General features: G+C 37.8%; 2 protein-coding genes across 8 annotated transcripts in view; one reads left to right on the top strand and one right to left on the bottom strand.

Moving 5' to 3' along the window:
* INPP5F (inositol polyphosphate-5-phosphatase F) overlaps positions 1-2,834 on the top strand; it is an 81,775-nt gene extending 78,941 nt beyond the window's left edge. For 3 of the 5 annotated variants that reach the window (XM_057735309.1, XM_057735308.1, XM_057735311.1), the window contains one exon: positions 621-2,833. In XM_057735309.1, the coding sequence (XP_057591292.1) occupies positions 621-1,776 (1,156 nt within the window). In that variant the 3' untranslated portion in view covers positions 1,777-2,833. Of the gene's footprint in view, positions 1-620 lie in introns of all 5 variants that reach the window. The other 2 variants (XM_057735306.1, XM_057735310.1) reach the window with 1 other exon arrangement.
* A 2,182-nt stretch (positions 2,835-5,016) lies between these two features.
* Positions 5,017-27,387, bottom strand: part of MCMBP (minichromosome maintenance complex binding protein) — a 49,500-nt gene continuing 27,129 nt past the window's right edge. For 2 of the 3 annotated variants that reach the window (XM_057735099.1, XM_057735101.1), the window contains exons 6-16: positions 24,273-24,417; positions 21,404-21,555; positions 19,870-19,970; positions 16,337-16,515; positions 15,870-15,993; positions 14,594-14,711; positions 11,116-11,281; positions 10,054-10,187; positions 8,950-9,114; positions 5,805-5,893; positions 5,017-5,420 (exon numbers count right to left, since the gene is read on the bottom strand). In XM_057735099.1, the coding sequence (XP_057591082.1) occupies positions 5,294-5,420; positions 5,805-5,893; positions 8,950-9,114; positions 10,054-10,187; positions 11,116-11,281; positions 14,594-14,711; positions 15,870-15,993; positions 16,337-16,515; positions 19,870-19,970; positions 21,404-21,555; positions 24,273-24,417 (1,500 nt within the window). In that variant the 3' untranslated portion in view covers positions 5,017-5,293. The remainder of the gene's footprint in view (positions 5,421-5,804; positions 5,894-8,949; positions 9,115-10,053; positions 10,188-11,115; positions 11,282-14,593; positions 14,712-15,869; positions 15,994-16,336; positions 16,516-19,869; positions 19,971-21,403; positions 21,556-24,272; positions 24,418-27,387) is intronic. The other variant, XM_057735100.1, reaches the window with a different exon arrangement.

Genomic DNA, 27,387 nt, shown 5'->3' with positions numbered 1-27,387 from the left:
CAGTTGAAGAAAACATGCAATAACAACTATGATCAGCTCTGAAGACAAAAGGCTTGGTCCAAAAGAACTCAACATAATCCGTCTAATTACTGTGAAGAGCTTCATTAAGTAGGATTAAGATATTACAGATGTAGTGTTTCTTCAGTGCACCAGGTGGCCTGCTTAAGAAAGATGACAGCACATACATACGGGAGATGTCTGTGGCTTGTTTGCTAGACTTGGGGTTAAAGTCCCCACCCTTTCCCACTCAGTGCCTAGGGATGACTCGTCAATGGCACTTCAGAGGCTTCTGCTGCCCTGTTTTAAAATATAAAATTCTGTGCATTGGCTGTTCCAAAGACTTAGTTTGAGAAAGATTAGGGTATCTGATTAATCATCTCTTAATATTGATTATATGTTGAAATGACAATATTTTGTATGTAAAATTGTATATAGCTCACATATTTGTATTGGACATTAATGTTCTAGCATCAAGTTCAGGGGGTTATCTGGGTTCATCATTTAGCAGTGTACTGCTTTTAAGAAATCGGGGCCAATTTAAATAAGTTTTCACTTATATTAGTAATTGAACTGGTATATTGGATTCCATGGGAAATTACCTTTTCTTTTCTAATTTGTAGGAAAAGCAGTAAACCTCATGAAGACATCATTGGCATCAGATCTCAAAACCAAGGCTCTCTGGCCCAAGGGAAAAAATTTTTAATGAGCAAATTTTCATCTCTAAATCAAAAGGTGAAGCAGACCAAATCCAATGTAAATATTGGCAATCTGCGAAAGCTAGGAAACTTTGCAAAACCTGAAATGAAAGTTAACTTTCTAAAACCAAACTTAAAAGTAAATCTTTGGAAATCAGACAGTAGTCTTGAAACCATGGAAAACAGTAGTGTGATGGATAATAAAGCCCAGGCAGAGTCAGATGGGGAAATGTCTTCAGATAATGACTCATACCACTCCGATGAGTTCCTTACAAATTCCAAGTCTGATGAAGACAGGCAGCTAGCTAACTCTTTAGAGAATGTAGGGCCGATAGACTACGTTCTTCCCAGCTGTGGTATTATTGCTTCGGCACCTCGATTAGGCAGTCGATCCCAGTCTATTAGCAGCACTGATATTAGCATTCGTGTTCCTTCAGAGGTTACTGTTGCTAATGAAAGTGGGCTTGGAAAGGGCCATGAGTCTTCTTTGAAGAAAAGTCCTTCTGCTGACAACATACACACATTGACTGGCTTTGCCAAGCCTGTGGATATTTACTGCAACAGATTTGTTCAAGATGCACAAAACAAAGTGACCCAGCTATCAGAAGTCAGGTCTGTTTCTCAGCAGGCTAGTGAGGAAGGAAGTCAAATGACCAATCAAGTTTCTAACGAAGAAACTCAACTTGAATCAACAGAACAGATACCTTCTCGACCATCTCAATTAGACGTGTCTTTTTCTGCAACAGGCCCACAGTTTTTGTCAGTTGAATCAGTGCATTCAGTTGTCTCTCAAAAGACCCCCGGCTCTGAATCCAGCACGCTTGAACTTGAGAGAGGGCTTCATGTAACTCCTTCTCCTTCAGAGAGCTGCGGCAGCAGAGCAGTCTCTCCCTTTGCAAAGATTCGAAGTTCCATGGTGCAGGTTGCTAATATCACCCAAGCTGGATTAACCCAGGGGATAAACTTTGCAGTGGCAAAGGTTCAGAAGAGCCCTGCAGAACCTGAAGTAGTTAATGAAGTCCAGCAAAATGAACTTAAAAATATGTTTACACAATGCCAGACACGAATAATTCAGATTTAGTTTCCAGCCGCACAGAATCCTGTGGCTTTAATCCAAAAAAAAGGAGGTGTCACATAACCTGTACTGCCTGAATCTGGGGATCACAAATTCTAATTGTTTATTTGGAAAGGTTTTAAAAGGAGACTGAACCTGAGCACATTTCCAAATTTGAGTGCTAGGACAATGGAAGTGCATCATCCTAGAATGTGTAGACCTAATAAGTAGCTTATACACTACAGAGCAGTTTGTCTCTTTAAAAGTAATTCAGGAATAGATTACTTTGGGACATAATAACCTGAACCTTTTTGGAATGGGGTGGGTGGGTAGAATGTATGAAGTAGACACAAAGGGTGGACATGGGTCCATTTAGGTTAGCATTTTTCATTTGTTTTTGTTCTGTTTGTCAGTTCATTTCCATGTGTTACCTCTACAAGGTAAATACTTAGTTTTTAGTGACTTTAAAGTGTTACTCATATGGAGAAGCATTTTAATGTAAAAACTGTTGGCTTAGTTTTTGATGGCTCAACCATTCCCTACGAAGAGTTAATTGAGGCCTACCGGCGCTAGTCAAGAAACGTATGCCCATTTGATCCTAATTTTCCCCACATTCTACTTAAACAAATGAAAAATATTGCTGACTTGTATACCCCAAAGGCTAGAAGTCATAAAACCTGAGATGTTAGATGTGAATACCAGCACCTACTAATTTTGCTATCTTTTCAGAAATGTTAAGAATGTATACATACTCAATACTGGTAATGCTTGAAAGAAGTTTCCCAGTTGTAGTTTTTTGCAGGGGGCAGTCCATAACATCTTGTATAGACTATCACAACTATTGAAAATTTAGTCTGAAGCACAGTTGTGCTAAAACTTTATGTTTTATGACTGTAACCGTGACCACATGGAACCAGGGCCTCATCTGTAAGCCTATACGGTAAGAAAGTTGCACACCTTATTCCAAACAAGTATTGGTTGGTTTGGTATCTTTAGAGCCTTACTCTGTTGAAGTGATTCTCAGCTAAACATTATGTCTGTTGTAACTTTGATATTTCCACTTTTGTTATTTATTAGTGGTGTCTTTTTTTGAAGTGTCAAATGTGACTATTTAAAATAAAATATAATTTAAAGTGACAATGTCTATGAGAATTCTTTGAATAACATTTTGAAGATAAAGGTTTGATTTTTTTTTTTAAGTCAGACTAAAGAATTCAGAAGCAAGGTAAGTTTGCTGTAAGTGAACACTTGGTCCCAGCTTTCCAAATACTTTACTCTTTTGAAGTGTTTTCATGACTTTAAACATGATGAAATGGATCACAAACCATCAGATTTTAAAAACCAAACATTGAAACTGAATGCTTTATTCTTGTACCACCTTTTCTTGAAACTGTTAGATGTCCTACAACATGAGAAAAACTGAAGTCAAGGTCAGGTGATAAAAATAGGTGTTTTAAGCTCCATAGAAATTAGTCCCATACAGATTTTTGAAAACTAAAATTAAGCAGGTGATGTTTAATTCCAATCAGGGTGATACAGATGTCTGTTGAGTCTCCCGGTGCTTCATATAGGATTAACACTGCATTAGATCAGCAAATTTCACTGTCATGGAAAAAAGGATTTCTGAAGCCCAGAGTACCAATCTCCTACCTGAGTGGGACTTCAGAGGAAGGACGCCATGCTGCACCACCTCTCATACTGAAGTTTACCTCTGGTAATGGTTTTTCACACAAGATCACATGGGGGCGAGTCTCACAATTCATGAAAAACAGCCCAAAGTACTAATAATTTGGGAAGTTTTATTTATTTGAAAGAGGGTTTTCCTCTCAAGGGAACTTTGTAAGACCAAAAAAATTATGTACTTCTCTTTGGTAAATTACAATTCACATTGGCACAATAAACACAGTAACTAATCTACTCTGTTGAATTTTACTCTCACATATCCAGCTGAGCCTTTGTTTTATTTCTAAAAGTTTAGGGAAGGTCTAGTCTACCAGTTATAAAAATGAAAACCAGTTAGAATTCTAAATATAAACAGATTATTTACATTAGTTTATAAAAATAGATTTGAGTTTAGGAAAAGTTAAACAACTAGTAATTTTCACTTCAGTTCTTGAGGCATAATAAATTCCTCCATTTTCAAGGCCGATCCTGTTTTCTTGGTTAACAATGTCAGTTTAGGCCTTGGGGGCAGTGGGGATGCAGAATTTAAGTAACCATCTAATCGATCTCTAATGTTTCTAAGTAAGTTACTGACTAAAAGAAACTAATCATTATATATATAAAACCAGTGATAGCTTAAAATAATGTTCTAACCTTTCCAAAGATTTTTGATGCCACAATTATACTATACTGCATCAATCTGCTTTCTAGCTATGGATAATACTTTTGTTCCTTTAAAAATTTATGTTAAAACTATAATTTGTCTGGGGAAAACCTACCTACATACAATTTTATCAGGGCATTCCTGGATTAGATGTTAGTTGATCTAATACATCTGGAACTAACTGATAAATTTATATAAAAAGTTCAAAATCCAATGTAACCATCACAACAACTAAATGACATTTATTAGCAAAAGAACTAAAACCATTTTTTTTCTAAAGAAGGCGTTTTTTCAAAAGGTAATAACTATTTTGTTCTCTTCCTATCTGGGCAAAACAACTTCATGGGGCAGGCAGCATTCCCTTAAGTGAGTCCCATAGAACAGTGGTTCCCAAATGCACTGAAGTGAAATGAGGAAAATAAGGACAATGTAGTGTTTTTTCAAAAAGCTACATTTATTTCATTTAAAGGACTATCTCTTGTTCTGAGACTGTCCTTTTATGAGAAAAAATGGTGATAACACAGTGACTTTTTTCAAATTACTTGGCAAAATAAATTGGCAACTCTGTCAACTCCCACAATTTTTGGAAATATTACTGGTCCATGAAACCCAAAAGTCTGGGAACCACTGCCATTTAAAGACTTGTTTTGCATGTTGTTAACAACTGTTAAATGGAAAAAAGCTGTGGTCAAATGTCTGGGAAACGATACTACAGAATTTCACATGATCATGTGAATTAATGGCAAGTATGCTCCATCCCCCAAACTTGGACCACTACCCACATTCAGACCCGCTGTGCACTGGAAAGACATAGAAATCTGAAGTGAACAATTCCTCTGACTTTGGAATTGCAACAATTTTCTTTAAATGATGTTGACAGTATTTCAACGGAGTCTGGCCTATGACTTAGCTGAAGCTAAGGAAATGGTATAATCAGCAATATTGTCAATATTAAACTTTTAATATCAAATACATTTTTGTACATTACTAATTTATATAATTATAAAACAAACTTCAAAAGCTTCATAAAATCAATAAGGTAAAAGCCCTTACTGAATATTATATAAACTTTAGATGTTACCATGTGTGATTTCAGGAAAAGTCATTGGGGTTTTTTTGATACAAATTATCTACAAAACAATGTGGTATAAATGATACTTGAATTTTACAATAATGTGGCTACAATTTGCCCATTACCCTTTCATAGATGTCAGACCTTTAAAGTTCATTTCCATTCACACATTTCTGCTGTTGAAGCCTGGTTCTTCTTAAAGTCTCTAGCTGCTTTGCTCTTAGCCATCTTTCTCTTGACAGCGTTGTCTGACCAGCACTGAGAGATAGGAACCTGGTTTGAAATACAGAAACAAATTTAAGTCTAGATCTAGAAATAATGACTTTTTTTTTAAGACCTACTGGTTTATAAGTTTTTTTTTAATACTATTGTGGGGGACAAGACCACCTGGTAACTACACAACTCAAAATCCAAGTTAGACTTGTACAAAGGAATCCTTTAAGAGTCATATTTGGAGGGTGATCGCTCTTTGAAGTGTAGAGGACAAGGAGCGTGCCTGGCCCACTGAAGTGATCCCTGGCCATGGGTACCCCTCAATGAGTCATTTCATAAGGGGTTTTTAGAAGGAAAAAGCTCATTTCCATTTTTATAAGCCTGCCTCAGTTATACTAAATAAGGCGATGTACCCCCAGCTCACTGAAAAGGCAAACAACTCACCGAGCTACGATGAGCAACTGGTGGAGGTCGTCAGCAGTGATGCTCTGAGGATCGTTCTTGCGCATCTCCACAAAGTCATCTTCAACCGCCTTTATCAAAAGAGTAAATGAACTTTAAAATTATTCCCGATGAGGAAATGACACTTGCATTTTGTAGGGAAGAGGAAAGTAAGATGGTCCCTTGCCTGATGTGAAAATGAGGAAGTCAGCCCTGCATCTTAGACAAATGAGACAATGAGTAAAAGAACTGAAAACCAAACTTCACACACAAATTATATCACTGAGGAAAGTACTCTAAACAAAGTAACAAAACTGAAGATTCATTTGTGAATGTCAGGCAAACAGAACAAGCCAGCAACCTGCATAGCAAACATGATGCCTTTAAACACGAGAGACATCAGCAAAAATGGCCAAGTAAGGACCTCTGAAAATCCTCACCACCATTAAAGGGAACAAGAACACTGGCAAAAATGACCAAAGTCAGCTTCTTCAAAACTCTAGAAATTAACCAGACGCTTGAAACAATCCGGGGAGCATTTTTTCAAGAAAGACAGGAAGAACATTGAGCTTTGAGGCATTTAATTTGCCTATTCCCCTCCCCACCTCCAAGCAGCCCTGAAAACTGCCAGCCTGGCAACCACTGGAGAGGGTGGTGGGGCTGAAGCTCTGTCAAAGCACCATCCCCAGAGAACTGGCATTATTTGACTGTCCGGTGGTTCCCAGGAAGAACCCATTTGCAAGGCTGTCTTTATTCAACCTGACTTGGAGCTTCCCCAGTGTGAACAGCCTATTCCCCCAAAGCGTTTATCAAAAACAATCACAAGCAATTACTGGCCATCTTAGCTGAGCCAGACAGTGGATAATAGTTGGGACAAACAGCAGGCTAACTGAAACCATTACAAAGAAAGTCTAGGGAATGAGATGTCCATAGGGGGCTTGAGGGGGCACGGCGGAAATATATATATATATATACACACACACACCCCTGACCACCAGGAATTTAGAAGGCCACACGCATGCACAGGGCTGTGCACATGCTCAGATCTGAGCAGGCAGCCCATAAGCTCTCACCTTGGAATAACCTTGAGGCTCTGTGTACGCAGAAGGCAAAGGCTAGGGTGGAGCTATAAACTGCGTGGCTGAGCGCTGAAGGCCTGCCCCAACATGGATGCAGAGTCCCTCGGCTTAGGCTGGGAGACTGCTTCCAGGCATCTAAGAAATTAAATTTCTATCCAGTCACTGACCACTAAGCTAACCAAGCCGAGACTTCAGTGCCCACATACAACTAGGAATACAGACTTTTAAAAATCAATTCAGGTACTTCCTAGGTGGCACAGTGGGTAAGAATCCACCTGCCAATGCAGCGGACATGAATTTGATCCCTGTTCCAGGAAGATCCCACATGCTGTGGAGCAACTAAGCCCATGCACCACAACTATTGACCGTGTGCCGTAACTACTGAAGCCCGCACACCTAGAGCCTGTGCCCCACAAGAGAAGTGAGGAACAGTGAGGAGCCTGCGCACCACAATGAAGAGTAGGCCCCACTCACCGCAACTAGAGAAAGCCCATGTGCAGCAACGAAGACTCAATGAGGCCAATAAATGAATCAATTTATTAAAAAAAAAATCAATTCAGAAAAGTCACTAAACAACAACAAACAGCAACAACAACAAATCCCAGGGAGGAGGGAGAATCTGCCAGAGTTGCCAAATTATGTTATTTAAAACACCTGGGTTTTAACATAAAAATTAGGAGAAATATGAAGAAACAAGTATGTGTGGCCCCCTTTACTAGAAAATAAGAAGTCCTTGAGGAAAACTAAATGCTGGAGTTACTACAGAAAGACTTTACATTAGCTATTTTAAATATATTCAAAGAACTAAAGGAAACCAGGAATAAAGAACTGGAAGTATGAGAATGATGTCTCCTCAAATACAAAATATCCATAAAGAGACAGAAATTCTTTAAAAAGCAAACTCTGAAGTTGAAACATACAACTTAAATTAAAAATTCACTTGAAAGGTTCAAGAGCAGATTTCAGTAGGCAGAAGAAAGATTCAGCAAATTTGCTGACAGGCTAACTAAGATTAGCCAGTCTGTGGAAAAGAAAGCAAAAAGAATGAGGACAAATGAGCAGAGCCTCAAAGACCTGTGGGACACCATCAAGTGTACCACATACACACGTCGGAGCGCCACAGAGGAGACAGAAAGGGGCAGACAGAAACAAAGAAATAATGGTCAAAAACTTACCAAGTATCTTGAAAACTTCCCCAAAATGTGCATAAATCCGCACATCCAAGAAGCTCAATAAATTGCAAGCAGGATAAACTCAAAAAAGAGACGCAGCTAGCTGTGATGTGTCTAGCTAGATCTTTAGCTAGACACATCGCCGCTAAATTGTCAAAAGCCAAAGAGAGACTCTTCAAAGGACAAGAGAAAAATGACTCATTGTGTACAAAGAATCCTCTCATTGGAAACTGACTTCTCATCAGAAAGTCCAGAAGGCAGTTGGAGGACTTAAAGAAATTAAGGAGAAATTAAGACATTCCCAGATAAGCTAAAACTGAGAATTGTCACAAGCACATCTCCTCACAAAACATACTGAGAAATACGAAACAGAGTTCTCCTGGCCGAAGTGAAAGGAACTCGGAGTCCCGTGAAGATCACTGGTAGAGGTAACTACACACGTCAATATAAAAGGTAGTATAAATGTCTTTAAAGACAACCGCATAAACCAATAATCATAAATGTGCTGACAGACATCAATGTATACAGATGTAGTGTGAATGATAATAACCACGAAGAGTGGAGAAGGAATGGAATTTTAAAGGAGCAAAGCTTTTGCATATTACTGTGATTAAACTGGCATTAACCCTACATTAACATCTTAACTATGATAATCTGGGATTCATGTAGCTCCCAGGGCAACTACTGAAGAAAAAAACATATCATAAAAGACATGGACATTAAAATTGTACACTAGAAATATCTATTTCAAACAAAAGATGACAACAATGGAGAAACAGAGGAACAAAAAAGACGACACAGAGCAGCAAAATTACCTTATCAGTAAGTACAGTAAATGTAAATTGATTAAATATTCCAATGCAACACAGGGAAACCTTTGTTTTAACCCAAACACACCTTGGTTATTTCATCAGATATGCTATAATCCAAAAATCTCAAAAGGGTCAGGTAAATGCGGAATTTATTCAGCACAGAAGGCAGCACCGCGGAGAGAAGGCTGTTCATGTACTCCTCCATGTTTGGTGGAATTAGCTGCGGCTGTAAGTGGATCTGGCAGTCTGCCTAAAAAGAGAAACAGTCCACAGGATTTTCCAAGTTCCTAAATCACTCTAAAACTTCAGGGGGAGGCATCATCTCTATCGGCCCCAAAGAGAACTGGGAAATGCTATTCATTATTAGCGGGAGGTCACTTTTTAATATTAATTTATATGCACTATAACTATCTCAGCAATAATTACAAAAATTAGCCTTCTCTTGGTTACTTATGTTTCCTCGATGGTATCAGTAAACATATGAAAAGACAGTGAATCTCTACGAAGCAGCTAATTAAAATGTTTTAGACGTTTCCTTAATCACGGAATATGTACTCTATACCTCACTGAACTTCATTTCTAGAAACCACATAAAGCAAATCACGCTTTCCTACAGAAACTTACATTGGGCCATTTCATTCTCATTCACAGGCAGCTCCTCATATATCGCAGGCGAACATCACTCTACAGAGCAACTGTATGCCTTTTAAACAACTGGCCATATTTGTCATCGTTAAATGACTCAGAAGTAAAAGCTCTCCTCATCAGTCTGATGATTTACCAGAGCATTTCACCACAAAGCACAGAAATAATTACCAGGTGATTAGGAACATTTTAAAAGGAACTCTAAAATATTTCTCAGGTAAGATGGGCAGAAAACGGTGCAACAGAGGCAGCAAAAACAAAGGTCTGGATGTTAATCAGGCAATTTATGGGCAGTTTCTACTTTCGCTCCCTACATGTGGCAGTTTCTGCTGCCAACAGCTTTCTTTGCTTGTCTTATATTTTCTTTATAGACATGAGGTTTTCATCCCAGAGAACAAAATAATCAATTCCCTCATTAATAATCAGCAGCCACAATTTTGAAACAAGTTTAACTTATTAATAACAAGCAGTACCAAGAAACAAAGCAGAAATATAGGTATCTTTCCAATATAACCTCCCTCCATTTTAAAATGACCCTTCGTACCGGCAGGAGTGATCTCCCCTCCGAAGTAATAAAAACATTAATATTGCAAGGGAATTCCATCTGGTGGTAGCTGAAGTCATAATCCACCTTCTGCCAAGTTATTAGGTTGCTCAGGGCAGTCACATTATGAACACCTACAAAAACAAGAAAATAATTTTTCAGTCACTTGATTTTAATCAACTAACCCAATTAGTTTTGCTGACATCAATAATAAGATATGAGATTTCCACCGCTTAAAAAAAAAGTATGAGGCACTGTCCAATTTCCTAAATGGTCTTTAATTAATAGGCTTCACAGACAATATATGTCAAGCTCGACGAACATATTTCTGGAGCCAAGATTCCTCCCACCCACACCAAATCTAATACCAAGCATGTGGTGTGCAATTAGACATAAAATAGTTCCCAATAAAAGTACGATTACTTTGTATACAGCGTGTTCACAGGGCTAAAATCATCTGGTAGAACCAAAACTATTTTTATACACAGAGATAATGTTATTGAATCTTACTGTATTTATACTCACCTTTGCCTTAATTCTACCCAGTCTATACTATTTTTTCTATTTTTATCTCTTGAACTTACCACCAGCAAAGTGTCTTAATTCTCATCTGAGCACAGATAAAGCAATCTGCTTTCTTGTAATTTTATAACAGGTTCCATAACTGAGGTTTATTCAAGCCACCTGATCTACTACATATTTTTTCAGCAATCCTTTGAAAAATTTCAAATCACACTGGCTGGAGAAAAATGTTTTATTAGATCTTTTCTACAACTTTTCTTTTGAGGTAATACAGGACAAAAGGCAAAACCTCTCCCTTTTCAGCCTTTAAAAAGCTATCTGCTATTTACTTGGTGTATCATTGTACTATTTTCATACTATCACAAAACATAGTTGATGTACACAATTTATTTATAATAGACACTTTAACCAAATTCACAGAGCAAGCCGTTATCTAAAATCTTGGGAATTCTGTCTTTGTTCAGTTATTCCTTTAGAAATCATTACCAAGCCTGGCATTGCTGGGAGTTAAAAATGGAAGGACAACACCCGTGCACACACCTGGCGTGTCCAGCTGCCCCTGTTCCAGGAGAGTTTCATCAATTACGAGTGAAGTATTGCTGGGCAGCTGGAGGAGCCCGCTGACCAAGCGATTGGCTGTGTAGTCTTTGTGGGGAATGAATTTCAAGTGGTTCATGTTCTCTATAGTCATCTGCAGACGAAAAGACTGCAAAGAGAAATTTTTTTAATGAGCAAGGAACTAAGTTTCCCTCTTTTTAAGAAAATACATATTCGGAGTTAAACACTACATTTTATATGGAAAGAAAGAGCTTATCAATTTCTAAGAGAGTAAGTAGTCTCATGGTTTCTTGAGCTCTTAGAAAAATATCTACATCCTAAGTAAGAATTTCTCTGATTCTATGAGCTGCTTTATTCTCAACTGTCTTGTTCAGTATTGGTGAAGAATAATTTTTATTTTACCAGTGAACCAGAAACAAATGATAGAAAACTGAGATATATACACACACACATGTATATATCTCAAAGATCTAGAGGCTTAATTTCTTTAACCTACCACAGGCTAACAAAACAGAAAATAAAATGTTTATTGAAGGACTTCCCTGGTGGCACAGTGGATAAGACTGTGCTCCCAATGCAGGAAGCCTGGGTTGGATCCCTGGTCAGGGAACTAGATCCCACATGCATACTGCAACTAAGAGTTTGCATGCCACAACTAAGGAGAGCCTGTCTGCCACAACTAAGATCTGGTGCAACCAAATAAATATATATATATATTTTTAAATGTTTATTGACACATCAAGATGGGGAGAGAAAAGCTTAATTTTCCTCTGTGCTCCCTGAATTAAAATCATATTCACCAGTAAAGCCAAACATAGAGTAAAAATAGGAAATAATCCTCACACAAATATGGTATCTAAATCAGTAACTGTGAGAGGAGAGTATAAATACCAGACTATATTACCTAAGGCAATCTACAAATTCAATGTGATCCCTATCAAATTACCAATGGCATTTTTTACAAAACTATAACAAAAAGTGTTTTAATTTGTATGGAAGCACAAAAGACCCCAAATAGTCAAAGCAATCTCAAGAAAGAAAAATGGAGCTGAAGGAATCAGGCTCCTTGACTTCAGACTATACAACAAAGCTACAGTCATCAACACAGTACGGTACTGGCACAAAAACAGAAATATAGATCAATGGAACAGGACAGAAAGCCCAGAAATAAACCCACACACATATGGTCAATTAATCTATGACAAAGGAAGCAAGAACATACAATGGAGAAATGACAGTCTCTTCAATAAGTGTTCTCCTAAATGTAAGACTGGATACCATAAAACTCCTAGAGGAAAACATAGGCAGAAAACTCTTTGACATAAATCGCAGCAATAGGGACTTCCCTGGTAGCACAGTGGTGAAGACTATATGCTCCCAATGCAGGGGGGCTTGGGTTCAATCCCTGGTCAGCGAACTAGATCCCACATGCACAATGCAACTAAGGGTTTGCATGCCACAACTAAGGAGCTGGCGAATCACAACTAAGGAGCCCGCCTACCATAACTAAGACCCAGTGCAACCAAATAAATTCATTAACTTTAAAAAAATCACAGCAATATCTTTTTTGGATCCATCTCCTAGAGTAATAGAAATAAAAACAAAAATAAACAAATGGGACCTAATCAAACTTAAAAGCTTTTGCACAGCAAAGGAAACCACAAACAAAATGAAAAGACAACCTAGAGAATGGGAGAAAATATTTACAAATGACACAACTGATGAGGGCTTAATTTTCAAAATATACAAACAGCTCATACAGCTCAATAACAAAAGAACAAACAACCCAATGAAAAAATGGGCAGAAGGCCTAAGTAGACATTTCTCCAAAGACATACAGATGGCCAAAAGGCACATGAAAAGATTTCTCAACATTGCTAATTATTAGAGAAATGCAAATCAAAACTACAATGAGATATCACCTTACACTGGTCAGAATGGCCATCATCAAAAAGTCTATAAATAATAAATGCTGGAGAGGGTATGGGGAAAGGGAACCCTCCTACACTGTTGGTGGGAATATAAGTTGGTGCAGCCACTATGGAAAACAGTATGGAGATTCCTCAGAAAACTAAAAATAGAATTACCACAGGATCCAGCAATCCCACTCCTGGGCATATATCCAGACAAAACTCTAATCCAAAAATACATGCTCGCCTATGTTCATACCAGCACTATTCATAATAGCCAAGACATGGAAGCAACCTAAATGTCCATCAACAAATGAATGGATAAAGAAGTGGTTGGTACAGGGACCTCCCTGGTGGCGCAGTGGTTAAGAGTCCACTTGCTAATTCAGCGTATACAGGTTTGATCCCTGGTCTGGGAAGATCCCACATGCCGCAAAGCAACTAAGCCTGTGTGCCACAACTACTGAGCCCATGTGCTGCAACTATTGAAGCCTTCTCGCCAACAAGAGAAGCCACTACAATGAGAAGCCTGCACACCAAAATGAAAAGTAGCCCCTGCTAGCCACAACTAGAGAAAGCCTGCATGCAGCAACAAAGACCCAATGCAGCCAAAACAAACAAAACAACAAAAAAACATCATGTTACAACAGACTGAATGCAGAAACAGATACAACAATCCAACTGTCCTCTATTAATCCAGACATTACAGAGACTGGCAAAATTTAAAACAATGTCACTTTTATCACTAATATTTTTTTGTTTGGAAAAGTAGCTATTTTTTACAACAATATTTTACTTATGTTCATATGTAATTGATTTATTTTCAATGAATATTTTAATATATTTTTAGTTTTAATTTCTAATATGGTAAATTAATGATAAAAAAAAACCCAACACAAAACAACATCTTTTCAAGTTCTCAATAATTTTTTAAGTGTGTGAAGTGAGTCAAGAAGAGTGAGAAATGCTGAGCTATTTGGTCCACTGCTGTTTGTTAACAGCACAGAAGACAATAAACACTGGTTGAATGAATGATCTCACCCTCTTAAATTTTCAAAGAAAGAAGTGATCAGCATTGCCAGTCACATGACTAATCAGAAGCTTTTCTTCCGTCCCCAAGCATTCCAGACGTCCTGGTAAATAAAGGTAGCCTGACTCTCCAAACAGGAATTAAAATTGGGGCAGTAAAGTTATCACCTCAACTAAAAGAATTATGCTCCTATGACTTAGAGTTTATTGAGATTTAAGATTTTAAAGCATACAAAGGATACCAAATTGTACAAATGAATTGGCATCAACCAAGAGTACAATGTTAAGGGAGTTAGTACAGTTGTGTTGCTACTTAAAGAAATTCGTGCTAAGGCGATAAAGGAAAAGCGAAATGTTTAGGGGTGCGTACATTTTAAATTATGAAACTAGGCAGGCTTTGTTTCCCCTTAAAGAGAGCTATTAAAACACCTCAAAGTTAAATATTTGGGTTGAATGAAAGACAATTAGATGGACTTTTAAAGAGTACTTAGGCTTATAATACATATTTATATTGATCTTACTGCTGGAACCAGATGTTGAATAATTCGATATAAGTGTTCAGTGAAGGTACTATTCCGCGGACACCCACTCAAGTTAACTGTAAATTTTCCTAGTGGAAGAACATCTCTTCTTGTATATCTAGGAAAAAAAAGATATCAACCAATTAGATACTCAGGTGATTTCCTGACCTCCATCAAAAAGCAAAGAAAAATTAGCTTCATAGTGTCATTAAAATTAAAGCAGATTACTCTGATTAGTTTTTTTTTTTTAAATCAGAAACAACAGTAAAAATAATAGCCAATAGTTAAATGCTGGGTATGTGCCAGGTACTGTTCTAAGTACTTAAACGCTTTCTCATTTAAATCCCGAACACTCTGAGGAAGGTATTACCATTTTCATTTTACAGATGAGAAACCTGAGGCCCAGAAATTTTAAGAAACATGCCCACGTTCACACAGCCAGGAAGTGGTAGAGCTGGATTTGAACCCAGGTAGTTTGGTTCCAGAGTCTATGCTCTCAAACATCATGTACTACTGTCTCAAATCCTGCCTGAGGAAAGTATTTATAGTACAAAGATGTTTACTGGAGGATTAAATAGAGAAAAACTAGGAAAACCTAACATTTAGGGAAAAAGTACAACTGTCTGTAACAAAATACTGTACAGTCATTAAAAGGTTCAAGAAGAATTATATGAGAATGTTAAATATATATTAAATGATAAAAGCAAGAAAATCATCTGTTTAGAGTATTAACTGAGATCTAAGTAGGGATATATATGTATGTAAATAAAGAAAGATGACATGAACAGGAAGCAGGAACTGTTCACTGAAATCATCTTTATGCTCTTGGAACTTGTTGAAGGCACACATGTTATTCTGAAATTAGAAAACAAAGAGCTACCGTGAAGTGAAAGGGAGAGGGGCTCATGTTCACATACAAGTGAGATGTACACCCAATGGACTTCGCTGACTGTAGATGCAGAGCCTTGGAATGTATAAGCCAAGAATTCAGAATGCAAAAAGGGTAAAACGACTCATTTTACTCATTAGTCAGGCTCTTTATCTGATTTTGGCTCTTAAATTTAAGACACAATGAAAATGCTACGTGTGACACTGAGAAAAGTTGAAAAAAGGAATGTCTGTGATTTGGTATAACACCTGTTACACTGAACAAATAAAAACCATCTGGTGATGAAGCCTAATAAATGAAAACAGAAACCTTTCTGTTCTTTTCCCCTCTCAAACACCAAACGAAACACCAAACTCCCTTAATTCCCACCAGGAACAGAGAACTTACACTGTAGAGATGAGATGTAATATAAGATATTCAGCAGCCAAACTGTCTCCCAAAAGGGCGTGAGTGAGGAACCCAAGCAGTTCTGCTCTGACTGGAGACAATTCAGACATAAAACTGGAAACAACTGGAGAGAGAAGGGAGACCAGATTCAGAACACAAACCAGTTCCTCGCATATCTCTTAGGTTAAAAAGTAACTGTGAAACAAAGCACTGCAGCTCAGTATAGATGACTAGTATGGACTTAAAATACTGCTAAGTGATGCCAACTGTCAAAATAAGACAGCGTGTACACCTTTTGAGGGGCTGGCCTCATTTTAATGAATAGAATTAACACAAAGGAAAATGGGGCAAAGCAGCAGTGACTGCTGGAGAAACTTATTCTGATGAACGAGAACCTGACTGACAGTTCCACCATGCGGCTCCCGCAAGCTGGGCAAGTCTCTGGGCCACGAGGCTTTAGCACTTACACTTACAGGTTTTGCTCTCCTCCTTGTTAAGGCAAGCAGGCAGTAATGGGTTGATGTGCTGCAACTTCTGGGCTAAAACCACATGGATTCTCGGCACTAAGGAGGCAGGAGGACTGTGCACCCTCTGTTCTTCGGCTGTGTCTGTGCACTCCATGGGATCCAGCAGCAAAGAGGCATCCCTGCGGAGAGATGACAGGGCTTCAGTTCACAGAGATGGCAGCTGTACAGGTGTAAAAATAACATATATCTCTGAAAATAAAATGAGACTCAAGCCAGGAACAAGTCCACCTGCACATCTCTTTAAAGAAGCAGAAAACCATTAACATCACAGATTTCAGGCTATTTTGGTCATGTTACGATATAATATATTTATTCTATTCTTCAAGATCAATAACATTTTTACTGAGTGTGCTATAACTGCAATAAATGGGATACAGTATATCACGCAAGTTACTTGAAAACGCAGATACCCTTTCTTAAGCTATTACCTGGGACATCAAATACTTCACAGCATGTCTCAAAAATGCGGAGTTTCTTCCTCAAAAGCCATCAGGTGTCTGTTATTCAGTGTGAAGAATCCATTCATCTCTATCTTGCTAATTTTTTTCCCTAAATTTTACTCTTACATGATATCTCCCTTGAATAGTGAATCGACAAGCAGTGAAAAGGAAGTGTTTTTCAGATTTGTTAAATAAATTAGCAGATGACAGATTTATTGTGAGATGATTGAAAGAAATGACTAAAATGTTTTTAGACTTTACAGACTGACTCTATAGAGAGTAATCAATTCATACTACCATCTTCATTAAATATAAGAATGATGCCAACAACCTTTATATAGTGTGTGCTATGTGCTGGGCAATGTTCTTTGCTTTGCACACACAAATTCATTAAAACCTCACAAAAAACCCTCATGTACAATGAGGAAACCAAGCTGCTGTAGAAGTTGAGTCAAAGGTCACAAAGCCAGTAAGTGGCCAAACCAGGATCCCAACCCAGGCCATTTGGCTCAGTTGTGTGCACTAAAATGCCTCCATAAATGAAGTAACTCAAGCAGGAAACTCACCATAAACTGCTAAGACAAGCAATTTTGTAGGCCATTATTATGGAACTGTTATTTAAGTTTAAAGTTGTTTAAAATGTCTGTTTTGCATTATTTTTTAAGTGTGAAAAAATAAGTTTGTCCCATGGAAAAACCAAGACGAGTGTCCAACATTTAACAAAAAGTCTACCGTGGGGGCAGAATATAATTCCTTTCTTTTGTCAACCTCGAAACAAAATAAAAAAGAATGAGGATGACCTGGATTTTCAGAATATATTAAGTGGGGGGAAAATGTGTAAAAAGAGCATATATACCATGCCTCCTTTTATATAAGAATAAGTGAGGAAAAAATATACATGTATCTATTTATTTTCGCAAAAAAGATACAGGAAGGATAAAAAGCAGGGACTGAGGCTGGTTCCCTACAGGGCATCGGTGGCAGCAGGGTAGAAGGGATGAGGGTAGTGGGGAATGACATTTCTACATTCTTTTCATACACTTTCGATTCTGATTCGATTTCCATGCTTTCTATACTTATCCTTAAGTATAGAAACCAATAAGGACAGAGGGAAAACTCCAAAGTGCAACACAATGGAAACAAATGAACCTGACTATATATAACGAATAACAAACACTACAGCACTGAAGGGGGAAGAAGTCCCCTGAGTAACTATGGAACATAGCTGACCATATACTCTCATTTTTAAATACAAAGAAAGAGAAACAAATGATGAACTCAAGTTACTAGGTTTGTTTTTCGCAGTGGTATGGTTATCAATTCTGAAATTACCTTCTCAGTATAGCAGTCTCCTCTTATCAGTATGGAACACATTCCAAAACCCCTAGTGGATGCCTTAAACTGTGGATAGTACTGAGCTCCATACAGATTACATTTTTTCCTATATATGTATTCCTATGATAAAGTTCAATTTATAAATTAGGCACAGTAAGAGATTAAATAACCATGATAATAATAAAAATAGAACGATTACAATGATATACTGTACTAAGTTATGTGAATGTGGTTTCTCTCTCTTAAAATCTTATTGTACAAAGTTAATGCCTTTTCCATTTTAACTAAGCACTTATTACATACTGTGACTATAACTTTTGCAGGTTGAGATGCAAAAGCAAAACTAGTACTAATTTCTTTTTCCCTCTGAACAATTTCACAGACTCTTCTATTGTTCTTACTATAGATCTTTTTTTTTTTTTTTTTGGCACACGGGCTTAGTTGCTCCGTGGCATGTGGGATCTTCCTGGAGCAGGGATCGAACCTGTGTCCCCTGCATTGGCAGGCAGATTCTTAACCACTGCGCCACCTAGGAAGCCCTTACTATAGATCTTAGCAACCTCAGTATGTGGTTTTTTTTTTCTTTCCTTGTAAGTCAAGAAATTTTACCTTTTCACTTACAAAAAGCACTTTACGGCTTCTCCTTGGCACACTCAAACTGCCTGGGTCGCTACTCGTGTGCTTTGGGGCCATTATTAAGTAAAATAAGGGTTACCTGAATACAAGGCACTGTGATACCTTGAAAGTCGATCTGATAACTGAGATGGCTACTAAGTGACTAACGGGTGGCATACACTGGACAAAGGGATGTCCATGGCCCGGCATGACGGAGTGGAGCAGCGGGAGATTTCATCACGCTAGTAAGAAAGGTATGCAATTTAAAACTTTGTTTTTACTTCTGGAGTTTCCCCTAGAATATTTTCAGATAGTGGTTGACTATAGGTAACTGAAACCATGGAAAGCAAAACCAAAGTAAGGGGGAACCTTCAGTATCACAGAACGGAGCAAAGGAATATATTAATACTGGAAGTCAAGTTTCTTTCTGTTAGAAAAGGGAATTACAAATAGGGAAAGGAGGAAGACTAGAATGACACCTAGTTGTAGAGCTGAACTGAACTGGAACAACGAAGACAGTGTGAGCTCATGGTTTCTGATATACCAACTCGTAAATAATATAGAGATTTATGCACATGTGTGTACCACATGTAACCAAGTGATCAACAATAACTTCACCAGTAAGGGGATATTGTACCTCCTGATGTGATGCACTGAGAAGGATACATATCACTTTGCAGTTTCCTGCCCAAAATATGTAACTGGAATCCAATCACAAGGAAACATTAGACAAACCCAAACTGAGAGAGATCCTACAAATTAACCGGCTTTTGTACTCTTCAAAAAGTGTCAAGGTTCTGCTTTGCCATGTGAGGACACAGCCAGACAGCCATCTGCAATCCAGGGAACAGGCCCTCACTAGACACGGGCGTCTTAATCATGGACTTCCCAGCCTCTGTAACTCTGAGAAATGAATTGTTTGCTGTATAAGCTGAAAAAACAGAAAAAACTGTCAAGGCCTTGAAGGACAAAGAAGAGCTGGAGACTGCTCCTGGTTATAATGCAATGAGCGATCGTATGGACCCTGGACCAAGAAAAGACTGTCAGAAAGAAGAGCTTGAAATTATGTCAAAATAGACTCACCTTTCTTCATTATTCAGTATACTTAGCACAGGGTCCACAGAGAGTATACCATACAGCTCAAGAACATCGTTTACTTTAAAACAATCCCAGTCTTCATAGACCTAACAAGAGGCCACACAAAATCACACTGTTAGGACTAAATAACACCAAAAAAGCACATGATATTAGTCAAAGTAATAACATCTTAGCATTTTAAATCAGAAAATGTATCTTAAAGCAACTCCTTTATTTGGTAAATTGAGATCGAGAGAGGTACAACACTTACCTGAAGCCATTCTGCTAGTTAGCAAATAAGTTAACAGCTAAAACACAGAACCTCCTGACTCCTGGCCAATGTCTGTTTTCCCACTACTTCAGAGAAAAGGCTTTCCCCAAAGGATGATGGTCAACTAAAACTAGAAACATGCATTATCTCAAAATCTATTAACTACATCAAAAAGAAGGGAAAACCCAGGATTATTAACTTTGGACTTATTCACAAGCTATGCAGCATAAGGAGGATTAACATACACTTAGAACGGCCATAAGGTTTCTCACAATAAAGAGCCACCCGTTCAAAGCTGCCTATCGTGATGGACAGAAACTGTCAAAGCCTCCTATTGGCGAGACCTAAGAGAAGCATGGAAGGAAAAATGTGCCAGTTCTGGCTCCTGTGCTACATAACTGAAGTGCCATTTAAAACAACAACTAAGAATGGAAATTCTCCATGATAATTTTTGAAACTTGTATCACTTGTTCACCTCTCATGATTAAGAAAACAGAATAAGCAAAACAGGGGAACAAACTATTAACAGATCTTTTCCCTTCTACCTTCTCTAAGTGAGAAATGGCTTTTGATAAAAGCAAGAATGGTGAAAATAAAGCAGATATTAATAAGTCAGACATGATAAAGGAAGTAGATATTACTTTAAAAGTTGTTCCACATCTATTTGAAATATTCATTTTTTTTTAAACAATGCTGTAGTAGGCAGAATAATGTCCCCCTCTCCACCCTTCCACCAATATCCACATCTTAATCACTGGAATCCCTGAGTATGTTACCTTACATGTAAAAGGGACTTGCATAAATTAAGGACTTAAGATGGGGAGATTATTCTGGATAGCATGGGTGAGTTCAATCTTATCACATATGTCCTTAAAATTGGAGAACCTTTTCTACCTACGGTCAGAGGGAGATGTGACTACGAGAAAATGGTCAGGGCTGCATTACTGCTGACTCGGAAGATGGAGGAAGGGGCCACAAGCTGAGGATCAACAGCAGCCTCTAGAAGCTGGAAAAGGCAGGAAAACAGACTCCCCCCTAGAGCCTCCAGAGGGGCTTAATTTTACCCCCAGTGAGATCCATGTTGGACTTCTGGCCTGCAGCCTGAAAGATGAAAAATTTTGTTGTTTTAAGCCACTAAGTTGGTGGTGATTTGTTATAGCAGCAAGAAAAAATGTGCTAATACAAACGCTAAGAGTTTTCTGTCTTAATTTCTGAGATACTTATTTAACACATCTTTGTCAGCATCAGGCCTGTGAAAGATTTTATTACCTTCACAAGGCATGCAGGCCCCTTCTCTCCTGGCAGTGGAAAATTCAGATCAAAAGGAGAAGAGAGGTTCAGGGAGTTCAGCTGTTGTCCAGAAGATGCTTCAGTTTCTAAACGTTTTGGCTCTCCACACCATTGAAGACCACCAACACTCCCTAAATTCAAAGGTACACCATAGCACATCGTCATTTCTAAGGCTTCCTGGAGATAAAGAACATTCCTAAACAGCCTTGTGAACTTGACAGAAATGATGCTTCTGAGCTTCCAAATTTCAAGTTGTTAGTTTTTAAGGAAATAACACATACTAGAAGCCCTTTGACCTATAAAGAGAACAAAGATTATTATGAAGATCTGAAAGTGCAATCATTTTCCCCCTGCAATAAAACGGCAATGAATTCCCCCCATTAAACTTCAAAAGTTAATACTTATTACACTTACTTGACATCTTTGACCCAAGGAGTACATGGGTCTACAGACAACAAAAACACCTTGGTAGAACATATTTCTTTCTACTTATTATGCAGAATAAAACCATATAGCAATAAATTTATTTACCAAACATCTATTAACATCCACTGTGTACCAGGAATCAGATTAGCTGTTGGGGATACAAAGGTCATTTAAAGATAGCCTCTACCCCTGAAGTAGTCAGTTTAGGGCTGATAACTACAATTAAAATACAGCTTGAGGGCTTCCTAGGTGGCGCAGTGGTTAAGAATCCGCCTGCCAATGCAGGGGACACGGGTTCGAGCCCTGCTCCAGGAAGATCCCACATGCCGTGGAGCAACTAAGCCCGTGTGCCACAACTACTGAGCCTGTGCTTTAGAGCCCGTGAGCCACAACTACTGAGCCCACGTGCTGCAACTACTGAAGCCCACACGCGTAGAGCCCATGCTCCGCAACAAGAGAAGCCACGGCAATGAGGAGCCCGAGCACCACAACGAAGAGTAGCCCTCACTCACCTCAACTAAAGAAAGCCCGTGCACAGCAAAAAAAAAAAAGACCCAACACAACCAATAAAATAAATAAATAAAGAGTTCGGTATTTAAAAAAAAAATACAGCTTGCCATGCCACACGGTATTGCTCAGCAATAAAAAGGAATGAACTATTGCCATAAGCAACAATTTGGATGGATCTCAAGGGAATTTTGAGAATGGAAAAAGCCAATCTACAAAGTCTATATACTATATGATTCCATTTATATAACATTCTTAAAATGACACAATTATAGGGATGAAGAACACATTAGTGGCTGCCGGGGGGGAGGCAGAGAGGCACGAGAGACAGGTGTGATTATAAAAGGGCAACATGAGAGACCCAGGTAATGCACTGTTCTGTGTCCTGACTGTGGTAGTGGTCACATGAATCTACACGTGATGAAACTGCACAGAACTAAATACTTCCATACGCACAAAAATAACTGCATGTAAAAATGTGAATTCTGAATAAGGTCTATGGACTATATCAACATTCATTTCCTGGTTATGATATTCTACTATGATTATGCAAGATGTTGACCCACTTGAAACTGAGTCAAGGATATACAGGATCTCTCTATTATTTTTTACAACTGCATGTGAATCTACACGTATCTCCAAAACAGCTTAACATATATATATATATAGCCTGACAGATTGCCTAGAAACCAACAAACAAGGTAAAACTTTACATAAATAACGCACTCAAATGTATTCAAAAGCCCTGAAAAGTATGACATTCAAACAAAAGGGGCAAGAAATAGAGGCATCAACAGGTTAAATGATAAGCGAATTACCATATATTTTGGATTCCAACATATTATTTATTGTTAGGATACACCATTAATTTTAATAAACATCTGGGGGTGAGTGGAGAAAAAGAATACTATTACATTTGTATATATTTACTGTAAAACATTCCAATTTTAAAAACATTAAAATATGCCTTAGCATTAAAAAAAATACAGTAATATGAACTTACAAAGTGAAATAATATACGGTTAAATGAAATTCAGTAGTAAATCTCTGTTTACCACTGACTGTTATATTTGCCCTCTCAACTCATCCTTCACATTCCAATCAACTAGACTAATTTGTTTTTACCTCCTCTGCCTTGAACTTGCCCTTGGATTAAAGACACTAAAGAGAAGTGACAGGACATAAAATAAGGAGAAATAAAGACAAACTTATCTACCTGCACATGAAGGAAATCACTGTGACTGGCTAAATCAATAATGATATTGATACCAATTTTGAATTTCTCTCATTCACTTAGAAAATTTCAACGTTTGGTCTCCTTGTTTTAATCAGAATTAGCTGTGTTTTAATTATATTTTAATACATAAACCACTACAAACTTACATAAATAAAACAAACAGAAATGTGACTATTCTGAGGGTTATCTGCTTTAAAGTTTAGGAATAAGTAATCCAGTATACCACAACTTCACATTTTTCCTCCAATGTTTTCAGGCTCACTAAATTAAAACATCACTATTCCAAAAAGAAAATAAGAAAGGATGTTTTCAGATACAGATAAGTCATTTTTAGGGTAGAGTACTATGCTTTCATATCACTTAAAAGCTGAGATAAAAAGTAAGTAAGAAGAAAGATAAAAGACCTTTTCCAGCAACACAACTTGAGACCCTTAAAAACTGACAGGAGAGCAGCCACTTTTCACTAAGTGATGCCTAACTGCTCAATTATGAAGCACAGTCTGACCAAAGTTAACTGTTAAAACTCTCAAAACTGTCTATAATTCTGATAAACCTGAAAGCAAAGTTGTCAAACCACTGCCAGCTCCTAAATCTAGAGCTACATTATACAACAATTAATTGTGAATACGAATCTGCAAGAGAGCAGAAGTGTACAGAAAGCCCGACAGCACACAATACCTGCTTGTCTGGCCCCCGCATGCTGATCTTTCTGCTTATTCGGCTGTAGGTCCATATCTTCATCATCTTCATAACTCCTCTTGTGACGACTGGGAGTGTAGGATGTTGAAGGGCTGACTCGAGCTTGGTTTGCATTAACATAGGCGTTGAATGAAAGGTTAAGAAAAGATGTCCATGAACAGGGGAATATCCTAAGTTATGCTACCTACACGACTAACAAAAGACTACTACTTTGGCAGTTTGGTTAAAATAAAAATGTATTTTTAAAAGAAGGTTGATGTATACAACAAATAAGCTACAAGGATATATTGTATAGCACAGGGAATATAGCCAATATCTTATAATAAATACGAATGGAATATAATTTATCAAAATTTTGAATCACTATATTGCACACCTGAAATTAATACACTATTGTAAATCAACTACACCTTAATTAAAAAAAAATTTCTTTTTAATAAAAGAAGGCTGAACTTCCAGTTTTGGTCATAAGAGTTAACAGCTCAAACTTATGCCCCCTACCTTGCTATAAAGAACTATAAAACTGGTCTCCCAAGGCAACAGAAAAAGCAAAAATACACAAATGGGGCCTAATCAAACTTGTAAGCTTTTGCATAGAAAAGGAAACCATAAATAAAACAAAAAGATAACCTACGGGCTGGGAGAAAATATTTGCAAAAGATGAGACCTACAAGGGCTTAATTTCCAAAACATACAAACAGCTCATACAATTCAATAACAAAAAAATAAACAACCTAATCAAAAAATGGGCAGAAAATCTAAACAGACGTTTCTCCAACAGGCACGTGAAAAGATGCTCAACATCTCCAATTATTAAAGAAATGCAAATCAAAACTACAATGAGGTATCACTTCATATCAGTCAGAATGGCCTTCATCAAAAAGTCTACAAATAATAAATGCTGGAGACGGTGCGGAAAAAAGGGAAACCCTCCTACACTGTGGGTGGGAATGTGAATCGGTGCAGCCATTATGGAAAACAGAATGGAGGCTCCTTAAAAAACTAAAAATAGAATTATCATTATGATCCAGCAATCTCACTCCTGGGCACGTATCCGGAAAAGACAAAAGCTCTAATTTGAAAAGATACATGCACCCCAATGTTCAAAGCAGCACTATTTACAGTAGCCAAGACATGGAAGCAACCTAAACATCCATCAGCAGATGAATGGATAAAGATTCTCTCTCTCTCACATACATACATACACACACACATGTGTGCACGCACGCACACACACACACACACACACACAGGAATATTACTGAGCCATAAAAAAGAATGAAATAATGCCATCTGTAGCAACATGGATGGATCTACAGATTATCATATTAAGTGAAGTAAGTTGGACAGAGAAAGACAAATATTATCTATCACTTATATGTAAATCGAAAAAATTAGTACAAATGAACTTATTTATAAAACGGAAACAGACTCACACACATAAAAAACAAACATGGTTACCAAAGGGAAAGGGTGAGGCGGTGGGGGGGAGGGATAAACTGGAAATATGGGACTGACAGATACACACTAACATATAAAAAAGGTAAGCAACAAGAACTTACTGAACAGCACAGGGAAATATATTCAATAACTTGAAATAAACTATAATGGAAAAGAATTTTTAAAAAAATATATACACACATATATAACTGAATCACTTTGCTGTATACCTGAAACTAACACAATATTGTAAATCTCAACTATAATTAAACAAAAAACCTGGAAAACTGGACAGAAGATGTGAAGCAATGTTTTCAGTCTTTGGACAACAAGGAACATAAGGTTATGATCCTTGAATAAGAAGAAACACCACAGGTAAACTCCATATTCTCCCCAGCTCTCTCCTGGGGGCATTTTCCAAATTGCAACAAAGGAAATTGGAGGTTCTACCCTTGCTGACAGAGAAACAGAGCACATAGTTCAGGGCTGTTGAAGCAACTTGAATTTGCAGAACAATTAGAGAGGAAGGAGTTGCAGACAGAGGCCTAGGAGAGAACAGCTGCTGCTTGGTTGGGAGCTAAACAGAGATTCCGGAAGTTGTACAATACTAGAACTGGACCCTGCTGAACACCAAGAGCACTGAGGTGAGACCCAGAAATAGCACATCTTGCAAGTAAGGACTATATCCTCCACTGTAAGTGCCACTCATACCTACCTTAACAAATCCCCAAACCAGGCCTTGACAAGATCAAAGTGATCCACTTAAATTACCTGCCCACCAGGACAAAATTCAACATTCTTGAAAAGAAGACAAAAGCAAGCTTTCAACAGTGTGTGTTGTATATCAGCATAACTAATCATAACACATGATTATTTATGTGAAGAAGCAGGAAAGTATGACCTATAAGCAGGATTAAAAACAGTCAATAGAAAAACAAACAAACAAAAAACCAACCCAGAGATGACTTGGATATTGGAATTAGCAGGCAAGGGTATTACAAAGCAATGCTAAAATTTAGTTTTAAAAGAAACGATGGATATGAGTCAACAGATGAGGACTATCATCAGAAAAATGAAACAAAGAAAAAGAACCAAATGAAAAAAATCTAGAACTAAAAAATAAAATGGAAAAAAAAAAAAAAAAACAAAAAAACCCTCAATCACCTGGAGGACAGTAACAATTAGTCTAACAATCATGTGATTTGAGCCCCAGAAAATGAGAAAATGATAAGACTGGGACAAAAATATCTGAAGAAATAATGGCTGAAATCTTCTGAGAAATATCAACCCACAGATCCAAAAGCTCAACAGGGACCTTCCCTGGTGGCACAGTGATTAAGAATCCGCCTGCCCTCTGCAGATATGAAGGTGACCTTCAGCCCTCCCCACAGAGATGCACTGTGGTTGGGCGCAAGCTTCTCTGCTCTCCCTGCCCATCATCCTTTCTCAGAGGTGTGCAAAACCAATCAGGCAGTAGATTTGGGAGAGATATCAAGCCAAAATTTGGTCTCCTGGGTTGGGGCTAAGTTCCACTTCTTTTTTTTTTAAGAACTTTTATTGAGATATAATTGACATACAATAAAGTGCATATATTTAAAGTGTAAAAAAAAAAAAAAAAGAATCCACCTGCCGATGCAGGGGACACAGGTATGAT

Source organism: Hippopotamus amphibius, chromosome 5 (assembly GCF_030028045.1).
Source record: "Hippopotamus amphibius kiboko isolate mHipAmp2 chromosome 5, mHipAmp2.hap2, whole genome shotgun sequence".
Taxonomy (NCBI): domain Eukaryota; kingdom Metazoa; phylum Chordata; class Mammalia; order Artiodactyla; family Hippopotamidae; genus Hippopotamus; species Hippopotamus amphibius.
Note: the sequence above shows the minus strand (reverse complement) of the source record. Positions and strands in the feature narration are given on the sequence as shown.